This window comes from Homarus americanus, unplaced genomic scaffold (genome assembly GCF_018991925.1).
Source record: "Homarus americanus isolate GMGI-L3 unplaced genomic scaffold, GMGI_Hamer_2.0 scaffold41027, whole genome shotgun sequence".
NCBI classification, from domain to species: Eukaryota; Metazoa; Arthropoda; class Malacostraca; order Decapoda; family Nephropidae; genus Homarus; species Homarus americanus.
Genome location: NW_024745073.1, coordinates 3,301,700 through 3,327,407, shown reverse-complemented (window position 1 = coordinate 3,327,407; position 25,708 = coordinate 3,301,700). Strand labels below are relative to the sequence as shown.

The 25,708-nt window shown below is 38.5% G+C and overlaps 1 protein-coding gene across 1 annotated transcript in view; it reads right to left on the bottom strand.

The window, feature by feature from the left end:
* Positions 1-769: 769 nt before the first annotated feature.
* Positions 770-25,708, bottom strand: part of LOC121878437 (G-protein coupled receptor dmsr-1-like) — an 86,803-nt gene continuing 61,864 nt past the window's right edge. Inside the window, exons 3-4 of the mRNA XM_042384668.1 lie at positions 12,072-13,413; positions 770-2,634 (exon numbers count right to left, since the gene is read on the bottom strand). Of these exons, the coding sequence (XP_042240602.1) occupies positions 1,546-2,634; positions 12,072-12,242 (1,260 nt within the window). The 5' untranslated portion in view covers positions 12,243-13,413 and the 3' untranslated portion in view covers positions 770-1,545. The remainder of the gene's footprint in view (positions 2,635-12,071; positions 13,414-25,708) is intronic.

Here is a 25,708-nt window from a genome sequence, read left to right as displayed (position 1 = left end):
TCTTAAACAAGTGTTATATTTTAAACAAGTACATGCCTTCAAGAAAAAACAAATTGTTGTAGCTTACTATGTTTCAAAGTGATACAGGATGACCTAACATATACACTGAAACATAGACCAGTTAGTTGCTGCTTCCTCTAACCTAAGAATACCTGAAGCAGAAAACAAGAGAATCTACTGAATACACACACCTACAGTTTTGGGGACTTCAGTAATATACTACCATCAAGCAACACATAACAGTATCACATATCAAGCTTTACATATCCAATATACACTGACACATACACTGGATCATATTACCTCTATATATATATATGTCAATTTACATCTCGTCTCTTCACCCATATAATTGTCTATCTATATAAATATGTTATACATATATATGAATATTATATACAGTGTAATAATCTTTTTTGTATAATTTCTATCTGTTCACAAGAATTTTTACGTGTCTTAAGAGTAGAATATATTTTTTGACTAGACCCGTTTTTTAATATGCCATTTTGTTTGCTTTTGTTTGCTTTTGGTCCAGACTTACACAAAATACCTACACGATAGGCAAATCTTCTATAGCTGTGTTAAGGCCCTGGGCTGTGAGATCTGGGAAATAAATACATAAATAAATTAGTCAGTTCTAGATTCTGTTAGTTTGTCACCTCAGTAGGAGTAAGTAATTTATGAATCACTAAAGTTTGATGTTGTTTTAATCACTCTGTAAAACATGTCAGCATTATTCTTGTCTATATACATACTCTCATTCCACACACACACACACACACAAGAATATTAAGCATTGTGAAACTGTAAATATAAATCACTCATAATGATCTTCTATAACATGAATTACAAACATTTCTATTGCCAAAATATTTCATCATTCCACCGTCTTTCATCTAAGTAATGTTCCGTGTTATTCTACAGTAGTAGGGAGTTCATCACAGGAATATATACAACCTCAACTCGCAACACAGATCCAGTACTGAATCAACATATTATCACGCTGTGGATGAGGAACAAATGTCCCAACTCTTTGGTGTAATTCTAAAGTCGTTATCCTTGACAGTAAATGTATGTTCAAGATGGTATTCAGATCATCAGTTTGTTGTTCCTTTGTTGACACTTTTAGCGCATTAACTTTGACAAAATGTTTTTAAGGTTAAATTTATATTATGATGTATATAATATAAAGTTATGTCTCAATTGCAGGGAGTTTATCGAGCGTGAAAATAATGAAAACTCGACAGGATTTCTACGAAGTGTTGTTGACAACTACGGCTGTATTTTAGACTTATATTACATAATAGTTTACGAGTGAAAGGTCCATTATCTTCTATTTTCAGTCAGTGAATAAAATGTCAACAAAAATCATTCTTAAACATTGTCAGAAAAACATGGCTCCTCAAAATGCAACTTGAATAAATGAACGGTAAAAGCTCTTGGCTTGGTGCCTGAGACTAATTTGTTCATAAATGTTTGGGGATACAAGGAGCGGCAGCAGCGCGCACTGCGACCACACATGTTTAGTTGAAGCACCTCTGTGTCTCAGACATGTGTGATACATGTGTTGTTGCTCTCCAGGCCTGGATCTGCCGAGGGTACGGCCTTCCAGCTTAGAATATATCGAGGCGTGCGGATAGATAGCACCGACACACAGCACGGTTTGAACAGGTTGCTGAAGGTGTCCCTGAACTGTTGGCTCATGGCGCAGTATAGCAGGAAGTTTATGGCGCTGTTAAAGAGCACCAACATGTCCATGATTTCCCCGAGTTTTTGGTAGCAAGGGAAGAACTCGGAGCCTAGAATGACCGTCAGAAGTCCAAGGATACCTTGTGGTACTTCAGAGGCCAGAAACAGCACAAGAATGGCTAGCAACATTTTTGTAACCCGGTCGGCTTGTCGCCCAGCGTCAGAGGCGCGGCCTGCTGAGTTTCTTTTCATGAGCTGTGTGCGTCTTCGGGCGGCCAATAATAATTCCTGAATAAGAGCAAAAGACAAGCCGGTGAGGGCGCCACATGGCAGCAACTTGAGTATTACTGCGTAAATCCAAAAGTTGATGCTCTTCATTAAGTCACCGTGCGCCTGTGCCAGTTCACTGAAGCCTACAATATATAATGTCTGACCATTGTATTCTATCGTGCTGATGGTGAAGTTGAGGTAGTTGGGAATATTGCAAATTACCGAACAGAAGAAGGAGACTACGATAATTCTACTGGTGCGCTGCATGGAGCACCAGGTGGTGTTGTTCTGCGGAAAGGCGATAGCGATGTAGCGCCAGACGGCCAATATCAGAGTGAGGCAGATGGAGAGGGTGTGGAAGACTTGAGCAAAGTGCGCGTGGAACAGGACGAAGACGGCCCAGCCCCAAGAGTACTGTGAGGTGAGGGGGCGGCCCTGCCACACGTACTGGTGCATGGTGTAGGGGATGTACTCCACCATCACTAGCAGGTCTGTCATAGCCAGCCCCGTCAGGATAGCGTTGGTTGGTGATAACATAGAGCGCCTCGTCAGCACCACCATGTTGATCACATTGGCGATAGATCCGAAGACACACACTACCAGCGACATACAGCCGTGCACCGCCTGGTAACTCTCCCGGAAGTGGTTCCATCCCTCTGTGCTGCAGTATTTCTCCTGCACAAGTATATAAACCGAATAATTAATAAGACTAGCGATAAATACAATTGTATAGCATATACTGCAATATATTCATAACACTTTATATTCACAAATTACAGTAATGTATAGTGAAATAAATTAATACAAGGTTCATCAAAGCTGGACAGAGAAATTGAGGCTTATATACAAATTCATAAAGAACTTAATGAGATATATGGAAGACACTCTAATGAAGATGCCGGGAGATAGATAATGATCACAGGCTACACACAACAAGATATGAGAGATAAGACAAAACTAGTAAAAAAATGAGATGGGACATTAAACGTAAAGATAAAAAGATCATGTAAAAGAACAGTTATTCAGCCAATAAGAAATCAGCTTTAGCAGGGCGTCAAATATGGATTGCTGATACACTGGAAGAAAAAGAGACAGGCCGGGGTTCAGGACTCAGAAGTAGCAGTTAGGTAATGATACAAGTAGTTGTGTCAGTTCATATGTTGGAAAGCCGACACTCCTGTGATTGGTTGAATAATCCAGCGCTGTTGTGTGATTGGCTGAGTGACTGGTTAGTTTATTATTTTTACACTAGATGGCGCAAGAATGTTCTTTTCTTGGAAATATTTTACGTAACTACATGATCGACTTTACAATAATTGTTATTAATGCTATATTACTATTAACAATAATAGTACCATAGCCTATATGTATTTTCATTATCATTATTATCATTAGTGAAATTCTTTATTATTGTTGCTTTTCTTAATAGTAGTAGTAGCATTAGTATTAATTAGTATTAGTATTAATTAGTTTTGAAGGTTACTGGAGAATATAATTTTCTACTATGCCTTCAGGACAAAATTTTCATGACTAAATATATCCATAAGACAAAATATTCTGACTAAATATATCCGTAAGATTCAATGACCTGACTAAATATACCTGGGCGTTCTACAGTACTTCATCATCAAGGGACGTAGGTGCCATGGGCCAGTGTTTGTGCGTACAGCAAAGTAACTTAGCTTAGTGTTAGTGAGTGTGTGTGTGTGTGTGTGTGTGTGTGTGCTCTCTCTCTCTCTCTCTCTCATAATCGTTGATGGACTAGTTACACGCTTCAAGATCTTAATTGTTGAAGCGGATTAATAACATCATAACGTCAACGTGTTCAGCTACATTGAGGAATCCATGAACGGGAGAGGTAATAGGCACCCGTCTGATGAACTCCCCCTGTGGTAACAAAATCTCTCTCCACCTTCTTTAACCAATTCACTCACACACACTAATAATATTCGCTGTCTCAAGAAGTTAGACAGGAGGAAAAAATTGAAACTTTTTTGGGGTGTTTTTCAGATAAAACTCCGAAAGGTGCCTCATTAAACTTGATGAATATGTTTAAAAGAAATTATAATCGTATTAGATGGTCTACCTTACCTCCCTCCTTCCCTCCCTCCCTCCCTCCCTCTCTCCCTCATTCTCCCTTATTCTCCCTTATCCTCCTCATCCTTCTTATCTTCCATCATCCCTCCCGTCTCACCTCTCACTCCCCTCCTTCCTTCAGTACATACCTGGTTAAATTATAAGTACATTTCCTTTGCTGAAACTCATTGTCATGTTGTAAAGTTATTTTATTAATTTGATGTGTGTGTGTGTGGGTGTGTGTGTGTGTGTGTGGTCACGGGGAAGAAATGTGATGAAAACTTTGTTATAACATCATATGCACCCAGAGACCACCTAGAGACACAAGATAGTTCACACCTTTTCTCTTTCTGCTATACATCATGCCTTATACAATGGCTTCTCTCCTACTCATTACATTACATAGTCTCTCAGTCAACAGTAAAGAAGGATTAAGAACTATTAAATAAAAAAAATAATCGACTGTGAATTCCCGAGTCAGAGAAATGATAAATTCCTCTGTATGTTCATCATTAAAGGCAGCGAGCGTCCCTATCGCCTCGGGGGAAAGGTGTAACCAGGAGTTAGATGAGAAAGGCGAGTTTAAAACCTTCCTTTGCAAAAAAAAAAGTGCCTTGGTTTAATAATTTCACAGAAGGCATCACCCTAACCTTTAATAATCGTTACGCAATTAGCATATCAAGAGAATAACAACAGAGGTAAGTTAAGTTATTGAATGATTAATATAACCAATACTGCAATAATTTCCTTCATCGCACTTGTCAACGGGGAAGAAAGAAGATCCTACCAAGAGATGAAAAGTCACGATCCAATATATATATATATATATATATATATATATATATATATATATATATATATATATATATATATATATATATATGTATGTATATTTTTTTTTTGTAGGGAAAGTTCATATCAGGAATAACTTTCTCTGAGATATGAAGATTAAAAATGGTCAATATGAAATGGTGTGAGATAATTTTACTCCTGTGTAAGAAAATTATCTATCATAGCGAATTGCAACACCTTTTTTTTATTATTAAAACTTCTCGTTACTCTAACCTCTGACCTCTTAGTAAAGGAACTGACCAAGTGACGTCTTCTCTGTTGTCAATAAATATGTAAATTATTTTCTATCTGACGTGCGGAGGACCTTTGTAGTCATGCCTTTGGTCTTCTTCCCTAAGGTCATCCTTTAGGATTTGCACAGTGAGCCGGATCACTTCATGAAGACATTTAACAAATGAATATAAAACTTGTGAGTGGCACTGAGAAATTCTTCTCGCTCTAATGTCGTTATTCTCATATATACAGCGAATACTCTAATCCTTATGTGTTTATGGTCTTTCTTTTTCTAAAATTTTGATGTTTCTGATCTGTTGAGGAAGTTGATCATGACTATAATAAATCCGTGATCATCCGGCAGGTTTACAATGGACTATCGCTAAGATCCCTCGGGACATATCCAGTAAGGAAGTCTTGATGTAAGGCAGTACAGATTAATCCTCCGAAACTGAGATCCATTTGATTTCAGTATCCTGGCTTTGTTAGTGATTAAAGCGTTGAAACTAAGGGCCTCTCTCGCTCCAGAACAATTAGGACCACGATACGCAGTCCGCCTTTCTCCCGTTAGTGACTACATTGAACATTGAATCTCAAAGTTGTTGGGAGGGGAGGATATTCTGTATAGAGTTAAGCGTGATGCAGAGCTTGTCACCCTCCTAGTGTTCGCTCACAAGAAGGAGCAACAGATCAGCAAAAAAAGAAAAAAAATGCGAGATGTGTTTTTCTTATAAAAGACACATTGTTATACTTCATTTCAACTAATAAACTATTCAGACGATGGAGAACTACCTCACAGATCACTCACCATTGGTACGATTAGTTGGTAGAGGTAATCCAAAGTCTCTCTCCGGTTCTCGAACATTGACTGCCAGTGATTACTACCACGCCAAACTGCAGACTCTGGTATCACTGTAATCTTATAACCAAGGAAGAGACTCGTGCTACGCTACACGCTTACTTGACTAGTGCACCAAGAATGCATTCAAACTTGAGGCTTCATTGAGGTAAATCAGAAAAGAGTATACATTTCGTTGTATCATTAAACTGTGATGATGCAACATTCCTGATTCTTCATACATAAAATAATCATGAAGAATAAATTACTGTTGTCTTTGTAACAGAAACTCTCTGGTATAAACAAAATATCATCATGTGTCCGTCAGATCACAACAATGTGCCCAAGTTTGCTGTCAGTTATTGAGAATAAAGTATTGCGTTAGAAAAACAATCATGGCGATATTTAAAAGTACGTGTAGTCACTGTAGTGCATGAAATTTAATATTCTCAGCATCAGTTTATGGCATCGTTTCCATAAAGCCCCAGTACTACGCTTGAGACTGTTGATTAGTTATCATCCATACAATTCAGTGTTGTAGAAATCAAACTCGTTTTTTATTAACAGTAAATATTATCCACGAAGAAAATATCAATTAGTGGCATCATTCCCACAAGAGCACCCAAGGCTGTGCTCAGAGTCGATCATCTGTATCTTGGGTCCTGACAGCCAGCTGCACGACGCACATAGACCCAAAAGCTTTCTGCATAATGCACGCGGGCTGCCTATTTACTAAATGCAGTTTGTGAGTTCCGCGTAAAGCTGGTTTAAGGGCTGCTTTAGGGCTTTCCTAACTCTAGGTTATCATGAGGCCTGAAAGCTTCGACCCATACCCCGCCACCGACAGCCTCATGCTGGAACAACCCAAGGGAAAATCTCTTAGTATTCCCGAATCTGAATTCACGAAAATTAGTTGTTTTTTACTCAGTAACCTGACGAATGAGGATGCCTTTCACTGACTCATTTACACCATAAAAAAAACACCAACAATATGTCGTTGAAAGTGCCTGAAACTCACAGTAACTAGCTTAGTACTTTGGTTACAAGTCAGTGTTAAAAAAGAAAGTAGGTGAATAAATAAGCTCTTAGTCTTAGACATTGTCAACTTAAAAAGAAAGCGATAGCCAGACCAAAGCCTCGGTTTAATCGGGCAGACTTAAGGGATTCTATAAAATGTCAAGGGCACTGTATCAACAAGAATTATATTATTAGAAACAATATATTCTGACTTATATAAGCTATGCAGTGCTATGAGTGCTCCTCTCTATCGATCTCTCTCAGCACTTGTAGATCAAATGGGTGTTGCCTAGTACACCCTAGCCTAACATAACCATTAGTATTATTGTATCTTAAGATTGGGACCCATTCAACTAGCCATCTTGAGCTCCAGGAAACTGGTGTATATTTCAGAGGTCTTAGGAACTCTTAACATCACTCACTAAATTCTGCACAATAATACCTCTGCCATAATTTCTTACCGGAGTTCTGAACAGCGCAAGGAAACACTGCACGTACTAATATTTTTGTTGCCCTTGAGAAATAGTGGTGAAGGATATTATACTAAAGACTTAACAACTCCCACATTCTACGGTGTCACATATGGCGAAGTGTCGGGCATCAAGAGCAACACAGACAGATATCATCCTAGCTGACCTATTTTACGTAAGTCTGTTGAAAGAAGGTAAACTTTGTTGTGATTCGGCAAGTGTCTTAAAACAATTGATCGTTTGTCTCCCAGTGAGGTGTTGTGTATCCTAATATTTACTCTCGCGAGGCAGGTACCTGGTCTGGACGGCTAAGTTGGATGAAAGATTGGACATGAAGGAGCCGATCTTACGTGGGAGACATTAATCCTTTTTATATAATTATTTGTGGTGCTCATGTCCCTGTGTGTTGTGGGAGTAGGGGGGGAAGTGATGTTATTTTATGTCTACGTGTATGTGAATATGTACTGTACGTGTAGTTACATATATTTGCACGTGTATATATACGGTCAGCAAGATTCACCCCAATATAGAAATACTGGTTTAATTCCCCAAGCCATAAATGGGTTACATACTTCAGGCTCTTCACTAAAAGTTCGGTTATATTCCACAGAGCATTTATTGTCATAGTCTCTGGTCTCGGCGTCCACAGTCACAACCAAACAAGTGTATATGCATTAGTCTAACTGCCTGGGATTAATTCTGTGTTTTGGATTGCTACAGCTCTCACGGGTGGGGTGAAAAACACACAGGCAGAGTCCCCAAAAACATCCTCGCTAAATCCGATAATACAGAGGACATAATATATCTCCTGACCACTTTACACGGATAGATGCGCAAGAGGATCAGACAGCCAACAGCTCTTGTGGGGTTTGTTGGGTTATCCATGGTTGATGCTACTTCTCTTTGTCATTGTTTGTACGGTATACCTGCACTGTCTTTGTACATTGTTTGTATACCTGCACTGTCTATGTGATAATTTATCTATCTATCTATCTATCTATATATCTATCTATCTATCTATCTATCTATCTATCCATCTATCTATCTATCTGCTTCGTTTTCTCTAATGTTAAAAAAGCTCTTCTCTGTCTTATTGGAAATCAGAGGCAGCGAATTTAACCAAAGACTGAACTACAACTCCTCAGTATACTAATCCCAGCTGCTGCTCTCTGTTGATGATGTTCGTTTGTTTACTAAAGCTGAGGGATTGGAGGACTTATGTGAAGTTTTAATGATGGATAAATACCTTTTCATCAGTACTGCTTGATGTTTGTTTTTTTTTAATAAATTGTTTTAATAATATTCCTCAACGGTGATTGGAACGTTTCATAAAGTCAAAGGAAGGTTTATTTTGTGTGTGTGTGTGTGTGTGTGTGTGACTATTGCTCTGTTTATATGAGTGCTTGCTCTTATGTATGACCTTGTGTGAGTGTGTATGTATTTGTGCAAGCATCAAATACACTAAACTACATTTGTTAACATATCCTGTATCACCTAAAACAGCTAAAAGTTTTCCTCATTTACTAACATTGGAAAAAAGTTCATAACAAAGTGACAGAACAGACCAACCGCCCGAACGTATAGTAAGCTGGTAAGTGGTGAAACTATAGTTGAATAAATGATAGTAAATTACCTATTACACCCAGCTAGTAACGCCACACCCACACGGCTCCTCCTCCGTCTTGCCCTTTCGTGTCAGTATTGGTAGAGCCTCTGTGCCAGCCTCTCTCCTTCCCACCCTCTTCACCGCTCTCACCATCAAAGAAACTCTCCTCAATTTAACTCTCAATTCTTCATAAGCGATCAATAATCCTCCCTCGAGCTGGCTGAAGCAAGATAATTCCACGACTTTAAAGGGAAAAGTCATAGAGGAACATCGTTTGATCCAGTCGAGTCAGCCAGGATTCTGACCCGTGAGTCCTCCACCTTGTAACCCCAGAAGGGACCTCTTGAAAATAGTTATAAATACATTTATATATATATATATATATATATATATATATATATATATATATATATATATATATATATATATATATATATATATATATATATATATATTTATATATATATATAATAAATACAGTACACTCTAACGATTGATATATGATATAAATATTGTATATATAAGAGTAATATCAATCAATAAGGAACAAAGAAAAAAAAGGACTGTTGTTTCCGGATATTCACACAGTAGTTGATCCCCCCTTTCACGTGAGGTTCGTGCTAAGGTCGATTTAGAATGTGCTCCAGACCGCTATCATTACGGAACGTGTTAAGATCCGCGGAGTGATAATAGCTTCTACTTGTTGAATTTACTTCCAAAGTATTAGAGGTGTTTTTTTTTATTCTATATTTACATGAGGGTTTTTATGGTGTTGATACTAATAATTATTAAGGTGATCAATTATTAATCGAGGTGTCATCCGTATGTGTGAGGAAGGGTTGGCATCTCCTGAACTGGCAGTCTTTCCAGGTACTTCCGTGTTGTTGTTGAGCTACAGTAGCGTGTGTCAGTGTTTGCTCAGGAGCCGTGAAATATTAAATGATCCGGGAAGGGGAATGGAAAGAGAAAATGAGAGATGAAGAGAAATTGAGGAGAGAGGGAGAGAAAGAAAGAGAGAGAGAGAGAGAGAGAGAGAGAGAGAGAGAGAGAGAGAGAGAGAGAGAGAGAGAGAGACAGAGGGAGAGAGAGAGAGAGAGAGAGAGAGAGTGGACTAACAGACACCCTAAATCACCCCACAACATCGACTGCTATACATATAGTCAGAAAGTGGTGTGTGTGTGTGTGTGTGTATATATATATGTGTGTGTGTGTGAAGGTTGGTTCACCAGTGCCCAGCGACGCCGCACGTCTGACCATTATTGCCAAAACCACTACCACCACCACTCAGCTATCCACCTTCACCCCCCTCCCCACACCATCCACATGTCCTCTCATCCATCTCCTCCCTCTGTCCCCTCTACTCTCTTTAATATAACCTGGATCCTGACTACTACCATTCAATACCTCACTAATAATATAAAAAATGTAAAATAAGTGTTGTAATTGGATAAACACATTTGAAGAATAAACAAAAAATGAATGACAGAAAGGAGTTCAGATGTGTAAATATGTTTGTTTTTTTCTTTTCATTATTCTTAAAGGTAAGCGTCAATTTTCTTAACTCAATGACGCCAGACTAAATGAATGTCTCTCTCTCTCTCTCTCTCTCTCTCTCTGACTACAAATTTCATCATAAATACTGGAGAAAGACGGGAGAGAGTTATGATAACGTAAAAAAGAAAAAGATGATAAAGTTGATGTCAATACTGGGACGACATCACGTGACCATATCTAGATAAAATGATTCTTTTGTATGACTAATGTCCACGTCACGATAGATTAAAACACTGACGCGAGCCAAAATATTATGTCAGGTCCTCGTTCATTCGTATATCATTTACATGTTGAGTGTTTTTGTCTTTTTGTCTGGTGTAGGAGGGGGGAGGAGGGGTATTTTCGTTACACTGGGCATTTTTTTTAATACAGCATTGTGATATCTAGAACTTTAATATATTCACTGCAATAAAAATTATCTAAAAAAATTTGAAGTAATAAGCTAGAGGAGTTTAATTTATGCGATTAATATTAAGTCACTTGATATCAGTCATCCAAAACATTAATTAAGATGAATAATGTGTAGTGTTCAGCTGGCCCCTTAACAGTTTGCTGAAGGCTGGGACTCAATTAGGAGTTTATTGGTGCATTGTCTGGCATTACCTCCCGGACATAGATCTGTGTTGCTGGCTGTGGGCAACCTTTGGAATAACAACAGAGAGCCACCGTTTGTCTTAATTTGCCATTTAACCTCACTGGCTGGGATTTTCTACCAATACTAACCTTTTATTTTGCCTCCTGTCTATCTACGACATCGAAGACCTCGTTACCAGGATAGTACATCAGCCCCCCTCCTCCAGGATAGTACATCAGCCCCATCCCTCCAGGACAGTACATCAGCCCCCTCCTCGGGGACACTACATCAATCTCCCTAGTAGAATGGTACATCAGCCCCACCTTCCAGGACAGCATATCAGCCCCACCCTCCAGGACAGTAAATCAGCCCCACCCTCCAGGACAATACATCAGCCCCACCCTCTACCCCCCGAGCGCCCAGAGACAATTGTTGAGTCAAGGCAGGACTACCCGGCCTGGAAAAGATTACACTCCTGACACAAGAAATATCATCCACTTTATATATCTTAGAGGTGTTTTTGTTGTTGTTGTATAATATATCTCCCTCCCACGTATAATTGCGGCTGACCTAACAACAGAACTCCTCCTGAATACTTAACACACGTAGAACAATGGTTTAACCCGTTGAGGAATACGATTTAATTAACCCTCTTGTACCTTATAAAGTTTAATATCGTGTTACGTGCCTGACAGTTATATTTTTTGTGATATGTGAATCGTTTATGTATAAATTTACTCGAGAGTATTTGGTTACGCTTTGAGTGTGTTACTGAGTGTGTTTATTTCTTAGTGTATGTATAATTATATCAAGGGGGGGCAAGGGTATGCCTACTAATATCATCAATACAGCACACACAGGCTCTTGTCATCCCGCATAGGTAACAAGACACAACAAGCAGGAGTCACTCACATTGGCGGCGAGATCTGGCTGTGTCGCGTTTTCAGTGTCGTTGTAGGAGTAGCTGTAGTCCTCGATGTAGTCACTGTAGGTACTTGGGTCAATGGTAGCATTAACCAGGGCGGTGATGAAGGTCAGTGTTACTGCGGCATCAGGGCCCCCTGCTGCCTCCACCTGCTCCATGACGAGGTTGTTTGAGGGTCAGGAAGGGCTGCAGTAAGGGCTGGCCAAAGAGAACTTACTACTATAGGACTGGCAACAAAGTGAAGGTACTTAGAAATGAGGGAGAGGTAAAACAGGCGTGAATGGGGCTGAAAACTGTGTCTACGTCATATCTAAGATTTATCAATTAAATTTCTCGTGTTTATTAAAGAGTAACGGCGTCAATTCACAAACAGGTAATGAATGTATACTAAACAGTAATTCACAGGTAGACACTAGTTTTGAACAAGTGACAAGGGGAAGGTTAAAGGTTGGGGGAAGTTTAACAACGTTGAAGCTTGATGAATGTTAGAAGAATATTCACAGACGTTTTGTGAATATGTTAGTCTTATGTTCTTGATCCTTCTTTATATTTGTTGATATTAGTTCATCTCTAAACTTTTGTGTTAAAAATCCACTTTATTTTTACCAGTAGAGGACTTATATATTTATTATCTGATTTGCAATAGTAAGAGGAAAATAATAAGTTTTCATAATCCATTTTACATTCAACATATTAGAACTGGTCGCAGAGGGAAGTAAGTTTATCACCACTTCATAGATTTTTCCGGAAGTCTATATACCATCACTAATTTCACCATTTTCACTATTTCTTCCTTGTATTTCTAAAATTTTAAAAGATTTAATGTTTATCGTAGCTGGGGACACCATGCCTTCACCTCATATTAAATACGGCTGAACAAAGGGTTTTTACATACGCATGAATAAAACATACGAGTCGTTCTTTCGTCATTATTTGCTTTGGAGTTGTGTCCTGGATTCGGATTTATTGGAAATATGTAAAAAAAAATTCTAAACGTGAAGGTCATGTGAAAACTGTTAAACTATCAAGGAGAGTCTATCCATATTAATCAGCCCCTTGAAGGTACTACTTATTAATATTAAGATAAGATAATATAACCACTTTGAATTAAGCTGATTTAATTAAACTTGCGATACTCAAGATAATTTTTTTCGTCTGTTGGTGATGTTGTATCGTAAATTCTTAACTTTTTTCTCGTTTTATCTATGTCGGCTTCAGTTAACATTATATCATAAAGTATCACAGCCGCTGCATGATAATGTCATTAATGTCCTCACGCCGTTAGTGTTGTGTCAGTACCAGTTCACCTCACTGTTGGTCATTCTCCCTCTGAAAGAAAAAGAGATAAGATTAGGAATTGATGCGTATGGAATATTTAATCTTGTGAGAATAATTACGAGATATTATTTGGAGGATGACATAGATTATATATATTATAATTCCTACACAAAGAGACATTAACCAACAAATAAATAAAAATTTTCCTACAATTTCCTAAAATTCTTCAACTTAGCGGTAGTTATTACACATGATTTAATTAAAGAAAGATCTCTGACTGAAGGGGTGTGATGGATGAACAAGGACGTAAATGTTCACGTCATTCGGATAATACAAAAAAAACGAGAAATAATATATAATAATAACATTCCTTTTAGCAGGTTCACTTGACATCCTAAAATAATCCTCACCAAATCTACCACCATTTCTGAGAGAAAAAAAATGCTCAAATATATCAAATTTTACATAGTAGTTCACGAGACCATTTTGGTACCGAATAATCTTATGGAGAGAAATTGGGTCCCGCATGTGAAGTACCATTAACATGTAAACAACACCCCCCACCCTCCCGCGGTTTCATGGAGGACCCGCCGCGACAGCTGGCGGTATAATTTTACAGTCTGTCCGTTCTGTTTACTTCACGCTACAATGGCGGCCTTACTTCTGATGGAAATAATCTTAAGGTGATCGATTAAATAGTACCTATACAGTATCTAAAACCTACCACTCCTAATAGGTCTCATCCTACCTTAAACACTACAATTAGGTTCTAGTTCAGACGAGCTTAAACCTCAGAGGGCCGCATTCATAATGTTTAGGCCACGGTAGGTTTAAACCATTTGGATTAGGGCCTATCAAGACTAGTGCCCTAGTGCCCAATAGAATCAATGGGCACGTCTCTTTTATCTCTCTTGTTTCTTTTGTCTTGTAGGAGGTCCGTCACCCACAGGTATACATGATAAAGCCCAAGGTAGTGGTGGTGTAAAAAAAAAATATATATTCATGCATTAAAGGGCTGTCGTTAAGATCGTTGTGCGTGAGAGTCCAGGGTGGTCGACAGGCCCAGTGAACCAGTATAAAATTGGTTCCTCCCGATAAATGTATTGGAAACGCTGTAAAAAAAAAATGCAATCAGGAGCAGCCAATGAACCAAAAACTACTCTCAATTTATCAGAGCTTACAAAACAGACGTACAACCATTATCCAGGCTATTAATTATAGTCCTGCACCTTCTCTTTCTAAACAAAATTAAATCCCCTGTGTCTCATTTCTATTAGCAGGTCTTCAGGGGGGTGAACCTTCCCGTGTGTGATCTCAGTTCCTTATACCCACTCATGTGTAATTATGCGAAAAAAAATACACACATAACGTACACAAAAAAAAAAAAAAATCATCGACATATATATTGAATAAACACATACCAAAACTAACATTACATTACATACACAGACATACATAAGGAAGCATAGACGTATATATACACACACATACACATACTAACACACACATACACATACTAACACACACATACACATACATACACAGCAACTAATCTCGTAAACACATGACTAAAATAATTACCAGCTGTATCTGAATTTTAAACGATATAAATCTAACACAAATTAAATGTTTTAGAGATTTGGTCATTATATCGGTTATTAATGGCTGTATATAATGTGCATAATTAAACAAACGACGATAATGAATCATAAACACGAAGGAGAATATGAAAAGAATCAACACAATTATACAGTACAGTAAGAACAGGAGATGCGAACCAAATCCCACCCAAGGCTTAACCTCAGTGTCAGGTTCTTGTTTGTTGTGTCTAGAAATAAATATGTCGGTGCTTCTACTTGCTTGTGAGTTTATGGTGTACAGTATGTTTATGTTGTAGTTTGTTTGTGTGTATGTGTGTGTGTATGAAATGTATGTGTTTATGCTTCTGTTTGTTTTCAGTTGTGTATCACTGTAGGGGGTCTGTGCCTACGCCTTTCTGTGTGTGTGTGTGTGTGTGTGTGTGTGTGTTCTGTTTGGCCACAAAACACTTATAAAACTGCTTGCTGGTTGAGTACATCAAGGACACTATCCGTGAGACGTGACACGACTGCAAATATAAGAGAGAATGGCCTTGAGAAGTTGGCCCCGACTTAAGCACTGGCTAACTCACTGAGGCTGTCCCTTGTGTCCACTTACAGTAAAGATGCAAATGTTCAGTATAGACTATCCACACATACGCCATTTTATCTGTACTTTTACAAGGTGTTCCGACAATTCAATTCAGTAGAGTTGAACGTCAAACTCAACACTGAGATTTCTATTTCCGCCTTGAAACTTCTGCTACAGATCAATTTCCGGACGTGGTCCAGCGTGGACTTTAGGAATGGGAGTCTAGATGGGTACGTGCGATAAGCGCCACGGCGGGGGAGAAGTTGATGACAGCCGTCAGAGCAGCAGCAGGGCTTCATCTCCTCCTGCTGGTCTCTCTACTTTTGTTGTAGTGAAAATTGTTCTCTGAGTGAATGTCAACACCGGTACTCATTTAATTAACATACAATAATAATTACTCTGCCATTCTGTGCTTGCATTTAACGAGTCGATCATGAAATTTAAATTTCTGGTAATGCTCTCTGAAATGTTCTTAATTCACAGTTATATTTGTTTAACATTCTCAAGAATAAAGTTGATCAGATGTAACATTAAGAAGGGGTGAAGTCAAGAAAGTAAAACCAAGATGAGTGCCATCAAGGCGGATGAAGTACACTGCTGTATGAGTGCCGTTAATAGCGTCACACACTACCGGAGATAATTGGAATGGCGATGGTAAATTCATCAAAGGTCCGCTATACAAGGCAGAATGAACTGTGGTAGGGAGTGGCCTGATCAGAGATGAGAGACGCTTTACATATTAAATACTCTTCTTAAAGATTATTGGTTATACATGACACATCTGGTTTACTTTGTAGTCAGTTGTTGGAGGTAAAGACACACACACACACACACACACACACACACACAACACACACACACACACACACAACACCACAGCTGGCTTCTCAGATATTCTCATACGAGGTTAATTTTACATAAGACATTTTACATTTACATTAAATATCATAAGCACCATCATTTCAAAGGACAAAGACCATTTAAGACCCCTGAAATGCATATATGTTACGACACACAAGAAGGTTCAGGCTAGATGTGATTAGGGAAGGCTGAAGGACCTAGAAACACAAGAGAATATACAAGCTGTTTCCAATATGTCTCCTTCATCGCTTGTTGCCTGATGACTTGTGCAATATCAACACAACCGAGTAACTTTATAAATCTGTTCAGCAAATAATAAAAGGGATTGTGAAAATGTCTCGTTGTGTAGAATTAAATCCGAAATAAAGGAACAGTAGGATAAAAGATAATAATTGTTATCGATTATTGTTGGCTTGTAACCCTTGTAAAGCTTGAATAAAAGGATACACGACATTTAGATCACTTTACTCTACAAGTGAAGACTATAGTTTAGATTTCTATATTTTTTTCCTGTTATTGATACCGAAATTTGAACAGGTTATGAACACAACTCTCTTCCCCTCTCCCTTTACGTTTTTTTTTTTTTTCAATTTCTCCCATGATATTCTTCTTTTTACTCTCCTTACCATTACAGGCCGAGAAAGAAACTGTCATTACTCAAAGCTATATATAGTGTTTACAGGATACAATGTGTGTGTGCGTCTTCCCCTGCACTCACCATCATCACTCTTGGTTCTAACCTTTATCTCACCACCACAAAGGAGACAAAACTACTCATACTGTTTGTCCACTCAGCGGTTTCAGCCTTTCTCCCCTTCTCTCCGACACTGCTGCTGCTGGATGTAGACATAGGATAGAGGGAGGAGTTTGGCAAAGGGAGAAAGACAGTGTGGGAGCCTTAATGAGGAGCAGAATGCGCATTTGATTGGCCGGTAGTTGGATAATTAGTTGATCTAGGACCAGGGGACAAGGGTGGCATATACTTGTTAATTCTCTGAGTAGTGAAACAGAGAGTTCTATCTTTCATAATTATTCATTTTTTTATGGACTAGTGTAATGCCTAACCTTATTACCCACTGAAAGGCCTTAGTTGTTGAAGCCCAGTAATAACATTATAACGTCAACATCAACGACTAGTGAGTGGTTAGAGAATAAGAGACGTAATACAGATACTGAAATATGGTTCCCCTCCGCCTGAAGTATATACAATATATCGCTATAGAGTATCAGCTTGTTTTAAAGTTTTATTTTTCACGTCCGGTTTCATCTTATATACAGGTTAGGTATCCAGGATATATCAGGTGTTCTTAAGTGCCTCGATCCAGAGACACTCCACAAGAAATAGTGTTAAGTCTTATGTTTGTCTTGCAAGTTCTGTTCTACATCTACTGAACTGTAAAGTATTCTGCCACGTCCACGAATACTTTTGCTAGATTTTGTTTTCTGCACTAAAAGTAGTTCTTTTTGGTTACAGGAGGAATAATTTTTTTTTAATGAAAAACTCGAGCTACTTGCGATAACTTGCCTACTCAAACAAGCGAACCTAAAATGTTTACTCATGAAAAATGTGTAAACAGTAAACGCTGCTTAAAATAAGAAATCCCTTAGTTTCTTAGGTATAACTTGATGACATTGACTTTTAAACGTTGTAATATTTGGCCGTCAACAGTGACTCCCTCAAGACACTGTTGTGTGAGTGGAGGAGTCGTAGCAAAACTTGTCTTACTCAACAAGCAGTAGTGGGAATCAGCTGCTGTCTGGTTGGTGGCTTAGAGTGAGTTTTCTTCCTGAGATTTATAATGACAGGAGTTTGTCTCAATGTTTTGTAATGTTTTTTTACTATAAACAAATAACAATACATATACAGCAAATCTTTATAAGACGGCGACAAAAACTGGCTGATTTAAAGAAACGGATCACATGAAGATTAAACTTCACAGCGTGTTTCACCTGAAGATTAAACACCTTAGCGCTAAGTGGCGGGGGTTAGGGTAGGGTAGGGTAAGTTAGATTAGGTTAGGTTACGATAACATTAACTGGGTGTCTATTTTTCATGTGATCCTATGAGCCAAATCCTGTCACTTTTATTATTCCATACAACAGGTTGGAAAATAGAAATATGCACAAAATATAAATTGAAACGTGAATAAAAAAGAAATGTAAAATACTAGATAAATTGTGATATACGTAGAAACTAATATAACAAATGACTGATAAAAGAACATAGAGATACGTGAGGTGGAAACATAATAAAAAATTGGATTTTTTAACAAGTTTCGATAACGATAGAACAAAAGAAAATACTGATGTGAGCGAGGATAGTGGGAGCAACAGAGAGAAAAATACGACTGAACGGCAGACTATAGAATAAAGAGAGAGAGAGAGAGAGAGAGAGAGAGAGAGAGAGTCAAGAGATGGATTTAGGCAGATAGGAACATACAATATTTCAGGAAAGGGTTTTGGAACTACTGTATACCCATCTCTCGCTCTCTCTCACTTTGTTTCCCTCTCACTAGTCCTGTCATCACTCACCCTAAGTGGCTGCTTCCGCCAACATCATTGTTTTCACCGCGTCACACACACACACACTCTCCCCTTTCATCTATATCAATTTCTCACTTTCCTGTATCTCACTGCCCCCCCCCTTTATCTCTCTGCCTTTTCCTCTCTTTTACAACTCTCTCCATCTCCCTTATCTCTGTCTATCTCTTTCTTCCTACCTTCTGTCTCTCTTCCTCTTCCTTATTTCTGTCTCTCCACGACCTTTATCTTTCTGCCTCTCCCTCTTCTTTACTACTCTGTTCCTCTCTCTTATATCTGTCTCCCTCCCGCTCCCTCATCTCTGTTTCTCTCTCACTCTCTCTCTAGTACCTTCGATCAGCAGCTGAGAGAGAGAATGACAAATCTATGCCCATAAGTGGTCGTGTTATTGCTAGCATTGTGAGGAAGGTAGACTGGTCCCTTGCCAATTGGTTATTATCAAATGAATCTCCTTTTGAAATCTAAGTTGAACATCCTGATACAAAGTGTTCATAATGCCTTCACTAAGTATCTTGTTGTATGTCTCAATATGCAGCAACAACTTAAGGGGGGAAACTATAATCTAAAGAAGAAAATAAGAACGTCACTGTACTGTACTGGCCGATGACTTTTATAAGAGTATATAGTTGACCTAACAGTGGATGGACACGGAGAAGAAATTTAATCATGTTACGAAAACTACTTTGATGATCGACTCTACCCCTCCAAACAAACTATTACGTCAGGATAGAGAAACATATGAGAAAAAGATCGTGACTTTGTAGTGAGCAGTAATTGTTGATGTTGTGTGTGTGTGTGTGTGTGTGTGTGTGTGTGTGTGTGTGTGTGTGTGTGTGTTACCGTAGAATACGCACTAACATGCCTAAGTTGTTAAGATGTGTTAATACATTATACATCGAGGTTATTCGTATGGATAAATCTAGTAGCCTTGTCTCTCTTGATGGCCGAGAAATTGTGTTCACGTTTTGTCATACTTAAGGCGAGGTTAGGTTTGGTTTGGTTAGGTTAGGTTTCTCGAGAATTATTCAATTATTATCGGCCACACAAATAGCCTAGACCTTCATTTTATATAAACAGCTGTAACTTTCTTTAATGCATGAAGTGACTGACTTAGTGTATAAAGCCCACTTAGTTTAGTCTACATGCTTAACCCCCTTGTGTACGGGATCCCTTCTGTGCTGAATAAAATCATCTATCGTTAGCCAAATAAAATATAAAAAGTGGCGTTCCCAAAATGATAGGGGTAAAAAAAAACTAAGGTGTAGAAGCAGAGGAAAAAAAATGAAACAACACGGAAGGAAGGAGGATGAACAGGAGGAGCCTGGTGTAGTGTAAGAGCAGAGTGGACGATAAATTTGGACCCCCGAGCAAAAGAATGATCGCAAGGCAAATATTTGTGCTTGCTGGACGTGACCGATGGTGCGGCAGCGACCAACTTGATCCTCCAGGTAGTTTACTCAGCGATTTTGGCAATTACGAGAGAAAAAATATAACAGGTTCTCTCGTTAAGTGGCGTGATGTTGTGTACCGAATTATTTTTGTTTTCAATTTGAGCTATTGTTAGTACAATATTAATTTCACCGTGTGTTATGAGTCACCTGGTGAAAGAGTAATTACCCACACACATACGTAGATACAAACGCATACACACACATGGTAGACTCTACGTCCATGAAATTATTAATACACACACACACACACAAACACACACACACACACACATGGTAGACTCTACGTCCACGAAATTATTAATACACACACACACACACACACTTAAAGTTCTAAAGAAAATAAAGCCTCAAATTTCCGAAGCCTTTACGGATGCTGGTTTCACCGCTCAAAGGGCGAGCACTTGACGTACGCTGGATAAATATCGCCCCCACTCCCACCTAGAAAAAGGTCCCCCTGACAGAGTTTTGCCTCTAAATTATAGCACTCTCCAGCTTTGAAACCCCAAAAGAAAAGTGCAAATGCTGGGGCCGCTGTGATCATCCTGCTGGGCAACGTCCCACTTTAACATTCTCAGCCACCGTGTTCAGTAGCCGGGCAGGTGAATTCTCAATGTTATTCTATATACCTCACCAATTTTATAACAGCTATGGTAATTTTATGTTTCTGTAATGATTATTTAAATAATCGTAATCATTTATATATATGTTAAAAAATTGTTAATGGTGTATGGAATTTTTTCTTAATTTTTATGACTATTTCTTAATTTATTTCTTGCATTTAGAATAAATTTCTATTCTTCATAGTAATTTTCACACTTCTATTATAAATTTATTTCGACAGATTTATAATGACTGGGAGCTGTACAGATAGATATGTTAATAAATCATTTTAACTAATTCACTACCTTTTGATCAAATATGTTTAGCGAAATGAGGCGTCAGACAAAACACCACCTGAACGTTGTCACTGTGTGCAGGTAAACACGGTGGTGGTTGTGGTGGTGCCCGACACACAACAAGGGGCCACCACAGGTAGTTAGGCTCACACATCATAATTAACACAGTATTAAGTGAGGCTTATACTGTACATCACTTATTTTGTAATTATAAGATCCAGATACTGTATAACTTTACGTTAAATAGAATTATTGACCCAATATTTTAACCTGTGACCTTTGTGATGTAACTTGTACAGTAATTTTATTTAGAAAAGTATTAAATGGACGAGGGCCCCTCAGATGACGTCACGAATGAGTAGTAAAGTAAATGGATGCTGTATGAAATTTCCATCCAAGTTAAGCTAAAAGAATATTACCATTTTTGTCAAAGTTTTATTAATTTCATGGAAAGTATTAATTGTAACTAACACAGAGGGACTATGTAATAGAAGTACACATTTCAATTTCAGTCTTGTGTGTCTTTTGATCTATATAATATACATAGTGTTGAGATATACTGATATGTAATTAATTTCCCTGCAGTTAAGACAATATCCCAAAAGATGCAAACTGTTTTTAATTCATCTAACTGGAGAGTAACATTAGCATTCTTAACCTGTAATTAATCGCAAGTATAATCTGTAAGAAACACTCACGGTGAGAGAGAGAGAGAGAGAGAGAGAGAGAGAGAGAGAGAGAGAGAGTAAAAGGAAACATTCCATCACATTTCTGTAAACTGTACTTATAAAACCCTACGCTAGGAAAAATACCAAAATATCTGTTATAAGTATTGTAGAGAGAAGTATGATGTACCTTGAGCATTAAACACTCTTTAAAGGACAATGTTGCTGTAGGTATGAACTGGTCCCTGGAGATGACAGAGCTGTTGTAAAATATATTCACTTGGATCGTAAACTATAACATCAACACACTCTTACATACTGAGTGGTTGTGTATTTTGTGTATTTAGTTTCGTAGCGTTGTGTATGTGTGTGTGTGTGTGTGTGTGTGTGTGTGTGTGTGTGTGTGTGTGTGTGTGTGTGTGTCCATGATAGCATACATATTGAGGCGGGTTATACATTATCCCGCCAGGTTCACAGTGAAGGGTGTCACCTCCACCTGGCCGGGGCATTATGGGTGATAATGGACCTCAGGAACGGGTCTCTGTGACTGACAGTTTAAGATCCATGTAATCATTATATGTCATTATCCACTCCCCTGAATGGCAGACGCTACATCGCTACATCAAGAAATTTGCCAGTTTGGATATTATGGCAGATATCTTGTATTATGATTTAAGTGTTTTCTACACTTTCCTAACTGCCAGACGTTATACTGTACACTACATAGGGATGTTTGCCACATTGAAAAAAAAAATAGTGGATGATCTTTCTTCACATCCTTTCTCAGTGACACCAAGCCACTGAGAATTATGAGACAAAAAAAAAAATATATACCTTGATATAAAAAGCTCTAATTTTTTACTCATCATTTACATATCCATAACATCAGATCATCTTCAAACACATCAACTGAGAGCCATGACGATGTTACACACGTTTTCAGTCTACCAAAAACGTTGTCTCTCTCGAAACCAGATTTTTTTTTTCATGCTTGTGTTTGTGTATTTGAATAAACGTAGCCCTGTAGTATTTTACCCTAAACATTAACTAACTCGCCTCAGCAGCTTCGGATCCCATTTACGCTCAGGTGTGTTTTACGCCACTCAGGTTAGTCTGTATTGAGGTTGTACACTTGACCAAAGGAATCCTCTCATACGTAAATTTCACTGAGACCTGTGTGTGGAGGGGATACCAGTCGGGAGGTGAGTGAGAGAGAGAGAAAGAGGAGGAATAAGAGAATGAGAGAGAAAGAGAAAAAAAATAAAATGAGAAACGGGAGGGAGAGAGAAAAAATAAAGAACGAGAGAGGATATGATATAACAAACGTGGGAGAGAGAAAGAGAAAGAGAAATGAAGGGATTGAGATGAAAGAGGGAAGAAGGGAAGAGAGTAACAGAGAGAGTTGCATAGAAATAGAGATACAAAGGGAAAGACAGAAAGCCATGGACAGAGATTAGGTTTTACAGGGTAGGCAGGAGGTAGTCACTCTCCATTTCCACCCTGACTTTGACAGACTCCTTTCAGGGACACACGCTACCCTTAACAACTGGCTCTCTGCATTCCTCAGACTCACTGAAATGCATAAAACATTTCCTCCTTCTCCTTGTCTTGCACAAAATGAAATCGTGATATAACCGGATGAAATTCCTGCCTGGTAGAGTTGTTGGAATTACGTCGTTCAAGTATAAATGCATATCAGCATCCCCGCCTCTGAAAATCCGGTAGAATTTCCAAGTCCATGAATCGTGGTTATTCTTTATAGACGTATAAGAAAAAACATTGTCCAAGTGGCAGGAACCGCTGTCAAGATTACAGCAAAGTGTTGGTCGCTAGAATAAAAAACGGGGCGCACTCTCAGCGCTCCACGAGGGGATATAAATCAAAGCTCATTTTGATTCACAACATCTCTGGCAGTCCGTTCTTTTGTCGCCGAGGAAGGTAGGTTGGTGTTGTTCTTCTCCAGGAGGTTGTGTCCCTATATAGGGATGTCTGTGTTGTTGCTGTATTTTCAGAAACTTTTTACTGGTTATTGTTGTTGTTCCTTGACGGTTGTTTAGTGACGCCAAGGATTATTGATACTTCGAGACTTTTTTTTTTCAGTACAAAATACAAGACTGAAGATAATATATAGTGACCTTTATGTTAGCGTGAATGATGATAAAGATTCTAAAGACATTGAACGCCATATGTCTCGTACACATGCTGTTAGTAAGTATTTATTGCGCTTTATTATTGTATCACGTGTTACACACATCACGTCACCAGGAAACACACGCCACCTCACCTGCCACAGCGGCCACACACCTGGTCCCACCTTCTGGCTAATCAGTGGTAGTACACTTTCTAATGTATAATTCATCAACCCTGCTTCTAATAACCCTTCTGCCTGGAGTACGACAATACTTGCTATAATGTCTTGCTTAAAAAAAGTCAGCATTTTCACGTATTAAATCGCTCTCCAGGTGTATGAAGGAACCTGCCTGTAGAGTAAGTGGGGGAGGAGATGATGTGTCATTTTATATTTCAGGGATGAAGGAAATCATATTTAGAAAAACAACAAACTTCACTTTTAAAGTTCATATTCAACTTCGTTCCGTAGTGTAAAACAGGATAAAATGTGAACTTACGTGTATATAATGGTATTCAAATGTATTTTTTTTTTAGTTATCTAATATTTCCCCTTACTCACACATGTTTATATGCTTATGTGTATTTATTTAAGGTCCCATGTGTGTTTGTGTGTTGATCTGTCAATAAATTTTCCACCAGACCGTGGAGATATCTTAATGGGGCTCAGCTGGCACATTATTACGGGCCACCCGTCGGCAGAGAAATATTTTTATTGTAAAAAAGTTTGGTCATTACCGATATATAGAGGAACGATCACTGCTACTCCTCCCCGGGGTCCTGTGAGGAGTACAGTTGTGAGGGTCAAGGACATATGGACGTCTTACGAACCATTCTCTCCTACCACCCCGCCATGTTAAGAGACACTTCCCTTTGACACTTGATAAAAAGGACTTGTTTAGTCCCTCGAGCATCGATTTACAGGTGACATCAGAAAGAATAGCGGGACCAGATGGTGTGGGGCAGGAAAGGAAGAGGAGAAGAAGACCAGTAACTTAAGTGTGTGAATAAAAGAGGAGGAAGTGGCTGATAAGGTTTAACGATAGAAAAAAGAAAGAGGAATAAATAAAGGAGAGAGAGAGAGAGATAGAGAGAGGGGGATGAATGTAAGCAGTTAAAGCGAAAAAAAAAAGAGAGGGAGGAAGAAGAAAGGGATTGAAAATAAAATAAAAGAAAACAGATAGACCAACAATAAAAAAATGAAAACATTGAAAAAGAAGAAACGACGAGTGCTGGGAACCAGAGAGAGAGAGAGAGAGAGAGAGAGAGAGAGAGAGAGAGCGAGAGAATAAAACAGAAAATGTATACGAGTAGAAAAACCAATAGAGAAGTAAACTAGGCAATATATGGTGGTTTTGAAGTGCTAGTCCCTGCAGCTCTCCACTCCCCCTACAGTCACGAACCATTGATGAAAATTGAATCCGAGTAAATAATGTATCTCTCTTGACCTCTATGAGACTGTTATAATATGTCTCTCTGTGTCTGATAAGTATGTAGTAAGTAATATATCTCTGACCATCTCTTGTGAGACTCTAGTAATATCTCCGTATTTCCTTTGAGTGTGAACGAACATTGGTTTGTGATAAATCTGCCTAAAAAAATAGTTTTCCTTTTTTTTAATTCTGTAATGCGGTTT